We start from the raw sequence: 5,841 nt of genomic DNA, 5'->3' as shown, positions 1-5,841 counted from the left end.
AAGGCATCGCCGCTAATGCTTTCATTTAGCGATCCGCGTCATTTTCACTCCAGCCGTTCGATTTGTTTTCAATCTAACGGTTTTTAAGGAAAGCGGAAAGGCGCGCTGAGTTTTCCCTCCGTGTGTCGCCGCTAATGCCCTATTGTCGCCGCTATTTCCCTACGTTGCTGCTAATAGCTGTCGCCGCTAATGCTAAACGCATATACCCATCACAGTTTACCTTTCTGCCATTCACAGCTTACCCATACTCTTTCTCTCTCGTTTTTTCTTCAATATCTCGCAATTTTTCAACTTGGTGGACGCATTGCTTCTTGGACCGGTGCTAGCTAGCTTCTCCTTCCCTCAAGGCAGCCACAATACCGCCACAACCCCAACCAAGGTCGACATTTAGCCAAAATTCCGAAATTGCCCCCAACCAAGGTCAAATTTCTCATCTTCTTTATGATTTTTCTGTTTTAGATGATAAATAATGAGTATTTTTCAAGTTTGTTGAGTGATTATGTTTGTATTTTGATATATGAATTGGTTATGCATTTTGTTGAATTGTATGTATTTTGTTGGTTATGCATTTTGTTGGATTGTTGAATTATTATGTTTGTTTTGTTCACATTTGTGGGAATTTTGTTGGATTGTATGTATTTTGTTGAAATTTATGTTTAGATTACGTTGAAGTTATACCACATTGCCTTAACATGAAACTTAGATGTAGAAAACATGTTTATGTGTATTTGTATATATAATATATGTATTTATGTATGTATATATGTAGAAAAAATCGAAATAAAAATGTATTTATATATGTAATGTATGAGTTTTGAAATTATATATGCAATTTGTATGTATGAAAAAAATCAAAAAAAGTTAGGTTGCTATAATAGAAAAAAAAGTATGATGTTATAATGAGTATGTGTAGAAAACAAGATTATGTGTATTTGTATATATAACGTGTGTATTTATGTTTGTAATATGTGGAATAAATGAAAAAAAAATGTATTTATGTATGTGATGTGTTGAAAAAAATGAAAAAAAATATGTTGCTATAATTCTATTCATATTGTAATTTTGCAGGCTGTATATGGGGTTTAATTGGGCGATACTCTTGTACGTGATGGCAGATGTTATGGGTTTAGGACATGGAGGTGATGGAGCCGGGGATCCACCACCTCCCGTAGGCTTTGGTCGTGGTCAACACGAACAGGATGGTAAGTCTTATTATGATATATTTGTTAGATGTTTTGATCCATTTATTATAAGCTATCGTGACTAATATTTTTAATTATATTTTTCAGCTGAGCTCCCTAAAAAAAGAAGAGGCCTAGCAAAAAACATTCAACTATCAAAGATAATAAGGGCAAACAAGGAAAAGCCTATAGATTTGGATTTCGATAGGGAGCTGACATATTCCCCTGTCGGCAACCATGGTAATTGGTTTACTTGTGAGATTGGGATTTCGATAGGGAGTCCGTGCACAACAACAAGTTGTAAACCGAGGGGGATCGTGCTCGTATAGCAATGCATGTTTCAAAGAAGTAAGCTATGATATATTTAACTGTTTATTTAAATTATAATTAATCTAATTTTTAATGTTAAATAGGACATCGCTCGAATCGAAGCATTTCGTAAGGCCAATACTGATCGCCAAGGGGTGTTTAGTAGTCCTGCAGTCGAGCAACAATACGTAAGTGGTTAATTTTTATTATCATATAAGTGATTATATCATCAAAGGGTAGTTAGTAATCTAATTTTTATTATATTTATTTCTTTTTTGAAAATACAGAATGCTTTACTCTTTGAGATCAGTCAACAAACTCAAGCATCTTCTGAAGCCAGCGGTCTAACACCAAAGGATACACAAAATTGTTTTGAAAAAATATTAGGTGTTCGACGTGGCCATATCAGAGGCATCGGGCGTAAACCTTCTACGGTTGTGTCGATGTACGATCAGGAACAACCACTGACACAGCCACCACCAGAATCACAGGTGACATGACTATTTAATTTTGGTAATTGTTTAAAATGTTTTGGTAATTGTTAGTTATAGTACAATGTTATAATGTTTTATATGCAATATGTGGAATGTATATTTTGTATATAGAATGTTATAATGCTATTTTAACTTATAAGACTATGTTGTTTTATTTGTAGTTGGAAATGCTTCAAACAATGTTAAAAGATCCAAAATGTAGTGCTGCACTTGAAGATTGGTTTCGTTCATTGCCACAACGATATGAAACCGGAGGAAACGAGGAGAGCGATGATGACGAGTAGATAGTTGTAGGATTTTTTTATGTTTTATTTGTGCAAGTATTTTAGACTAGTATTTTTGATATTTTGTTATATGTTAAATCAGACGAGTAATTTTAAACGGATATTGTATTAATATTTTGGAATGGAATAATATAGGATTAGATTAATTAATATCATACCAGTTTTTTTTTTTTTTTTTTAATTTTAATGTGAAATATATATATATATATATATATATATATATATATATATATATATATATATATATATATATATATATATATATATATATATAAAAGAAAAACACCAATACCGGCGACACGTCTTTAGCGGCGACAGCTTAATTAATAGCGACAAAATATCAGCGTCGACGTTTTAGCGACGACACGTCGCCGCTAATAGTATTAGCGGCGACAAGCCGCACTTTTAGCAACGACGCCTGTCGCCGGTAATGCTGTACTTTCTTGTAGTGAATAACGGTAGCCAGCATATTACGAAGCATAAAACATTAAATGTTTTTTATTATTGTATGTAGCATAGAAAAGCAAATGAGGAATTAAAATTTATTACATAAACATGATAATGCACGCATGACCACGACAGATCTTGATTTTTTTATTTTGCAAAACGATGGAGAACCTACTTTTTGAGCGCATCTCGACCAGAGAATTTGAACTCATATACTCATCTCACGAACCAATAAAGATTTGATATGAGCTATGAGTTCTTCTTCCACATGAGTGAAGAGATCTTTATGTCCATGTAAGACATCTATCACCCGTGCCAAGTTGATGACACGCATTATTAGAGACATTCGAACATCTTTACAAATGAGAGTCTCCAGGGATATATCTTTCCATGCATCTTCCACCTTCTGGTGCAACAACTTATGGACGTACTCCTCTGTGAAATCGTATTGATTCATATAAATTTCCACGGAAGATGGAACATGTTGTCTTTCTTGTTCCTCCTGTATTATTATTAGTATTAACATCATTTAGACTTCCAAATCTAGCAGTGTTATAAAAAAAACAAATGGGTACGTATGCTGATCATCATATGAAAAAACTGATAAATTAATCGCAGTGTAAAACAATGTAAGCCAATAAAACTAGATGCACCTTATGGTTGGCAGTATCATCTTTGAATCTACAAATCACGCATGAAGCTTGGACAATAGTAGGATTCGTGAGAACCCATTCGAACGACTTGTCTGAGACGAAATCATCCATTCCAACAAAAGATGATGCAGTAAGCATGCTATAGCCACAACTCACGAATGCAACTGACATGTGCTCCTCTATTGTTGGTTTGAAACCCTCCTTAACCCATTTTGCTTCAGTAAAGTAGCTTTGAATGAACTCTTTCATCTGTGGTTGACAGTTATATGTATCTGGGAGTATATATGAACATATTAGAAACGATGAACAGGTTTAAAACTTACAAACTCTATGGCATGGTCAACATGATCAGATCTTCCCTCCTTTGCCATGATTTCTTCCATTTCTTTGTAAACATCCATAAGTCCCTTGTATATCGGTTTCATGTACTCCGGAAGAACATCTACGCATGTAATCGACCACCTGTAATTAATTTTCAAGCACTAAGTCAATTCGATCAAAACAATGGGTCTAAGAACTTAAACATGTTAGTTTGCTTATGTGTAATACAACACGCTGCAAATTATACTACCTTTGAACTGCTTCGGTAAAGATTTCAAGCTCTTCAAAAATACCATAAGCATCATAAGTATCGTCAAGAATTGTTGACAATCCAAGCACTTTTGTTAAGAAAATTCTTGCACGAGAATATTGTGGCTCAAAGTATACACCAAGTGCCCAAAAGTAGCATTCAACCAATCGATCCCGTATATAAGGTAGATTCTTTGGGACATTGAAACCTTTCCACCACCTACAGTAAATTAAGTAACACATGGATATAAAATATAAATCTATAACTTGAATATATTAATGAGTTAAACGAGGGAAGATAAGGTAGCATGCATACTCGGAAACTTCACTAAGCTCCTTCTTGTGCAGTGACTGAAGCAGGTTGAAGCCTAACATGGAAAGTTTAAGTAACGACTCGTTACAAGAAGCTTGTTTTTGGTAGAAAGGAATGTAACGCAATGCCTCGAGTCTTGGCAATCTTCTCTGTATAGGCTGCTGTAGTGCCTCGTGTATGTGGGTAGAAAGAGTAGGGTCGTTCTGAAGAGAATCTTTTGCTATATCGGCAAGACGAGTTCTTGCGAAAACAAGAGCCTCGTCTAGTATAACTTCGCCTTTCACCATCATATATGTTGCCTCATATAACTCAAGCATCTCATGAACATCATTGGCCAAAGATTCCTTAAAAGCTCCATTTTCGTCTTTGTAGTTAGTGAAAATATCTGTGGGTACGTAAGAGATTGTTAGCTTCAATTGGAGGATATATATAGTCTCTCTCTCACACACACACAAACTACTGTTTTTGTTTATGGTGCATACTCACCACATGAAACATAGAATCCTTGTTGTCGCATGAGTCGAAACCAAAGAGAAGAGCTACCACCATTCCACTCATCACGATATATGTCATAGATATGTTGCAAGGCTTGCTTAATCTCCTCATCAAAATAATAGGCTATTCCGAGACGTTGGATTGCATCAATAAGTTTTAATAATATTGTATGTTTCATCTGAACACCAAGAGCTGCCCTTATATCATTCCTCACTTTTTCTTTCAGATCTTCGACTATTTGTTTTATCCCGACTTCGTCCGCTTGCTATATTCATTCATCAAAAATCATTGAAATTGTAATAAATATGCACGAATTAGTTTTTATTCAAATAAATTACATACCTCTTCATAAATGAGAAACTGATTTCCCCAAATGTTGGGATGGAAGTTGGCAGTGGGGCGAATAACTTCTTGTTTAAAAGACATTCTCAGAGATTTTTATTTTCTACTGCTAATAACATATATGAGTTGAAACCTATTTATAGGGGTCCATAAGTCATTTAAAATTAATTTGAAGTGGGGCACGTAGCTTCCTCTTGGTCAAAATATACTCGACTACATTAAGGTTTTTATTTATTTATTTATTTAATTTAAATTGGTTAAATTTAGAAACTGTTGTAAAAATAGGTGCAAAAATGGGTTTTTTTTGCCCCCCGCATAAAAAACTCAAACGTAGTAATATGTAATTTTATATTTTCACCCCTTTAACCTGCATAGTAACCCTACAACTTATATATTATATATTTTTTATATCATCTTTTTGAATTTATATTTTAATCTTTATTACATATAATATATATATAAGTTTATTATTCAAATTACATAATCAGAATTTATGTAAATATAAAATATCTTTTTAATCTATATATATATATATATATATATATATATATATATATATATATATATATATATTATTTTATTTAAAGTAATTATTATGTTATTATATTCATAAATATAGGCAATCAAATATTTAATTTTTAAAGAAAAATGATTAACATTAATTTGATATCCATTAAATGAAAAAGACTTCACATTTAAAGATAACCGACGAGTAAGGGTATATGTGTACATTTGTCCTGTCTATTAAAATAG

The 5,841-nt window shown here is 33.2% G+C and overlaps 1 protein-coding gene across 1 annotated transcript; it reads right to left on the bottom strand.

Annotated features, from left to right (window-relative positions):
* Positions 1 to 2,923: 2,923 nt before the first annotated feature.
* Positions 2,924 to 5,172, bottom strand: LOC145048540 (E-beta-caryophyllene synthase-like). Its single transcript, XM_078997065.1, has 7 exons — positions 5,089 to 5,172; positions 4,738 to 5,011; positions 4,255 to 4,636; positions 3,940 to 4,158; positions 3,692 to 3,830; positions 3,369 to 3,617; positions 2,924 to 3,217 (listed from the first exon to the last, which is right to left on the bottom strand). Exons 1-7 carry the CDS (start codon positions 5,170 to 5,172, stop codon positions 2,924 to 2,926), a joined length of 1,641 nt encoding a protein of 546 aa, XP_078853191.1.
* Between the last annotated feature and the right edge of the window lie 669 nt (positions 5,173 to 5,841).

This window comes from Lactuca saligna, chromosome 5, assembly GCF_052625555.1.
Source record: "Lactuca saligna cultivar CGN05327 chromosome 5, ASM5262555v1, whole genome shotgun sequence".
NCBI lineage: Eukaryota > Viridiplantae > Streptophyta > Magnoliopsida > Asterales > Asteraceae > Lactuca > Lactuca saligna.
The sequence above is the reverse complement of the archived record's forward strand: the minus strand, read 5'-3'. Positions and strand labels throughout refer to the sequence as shown.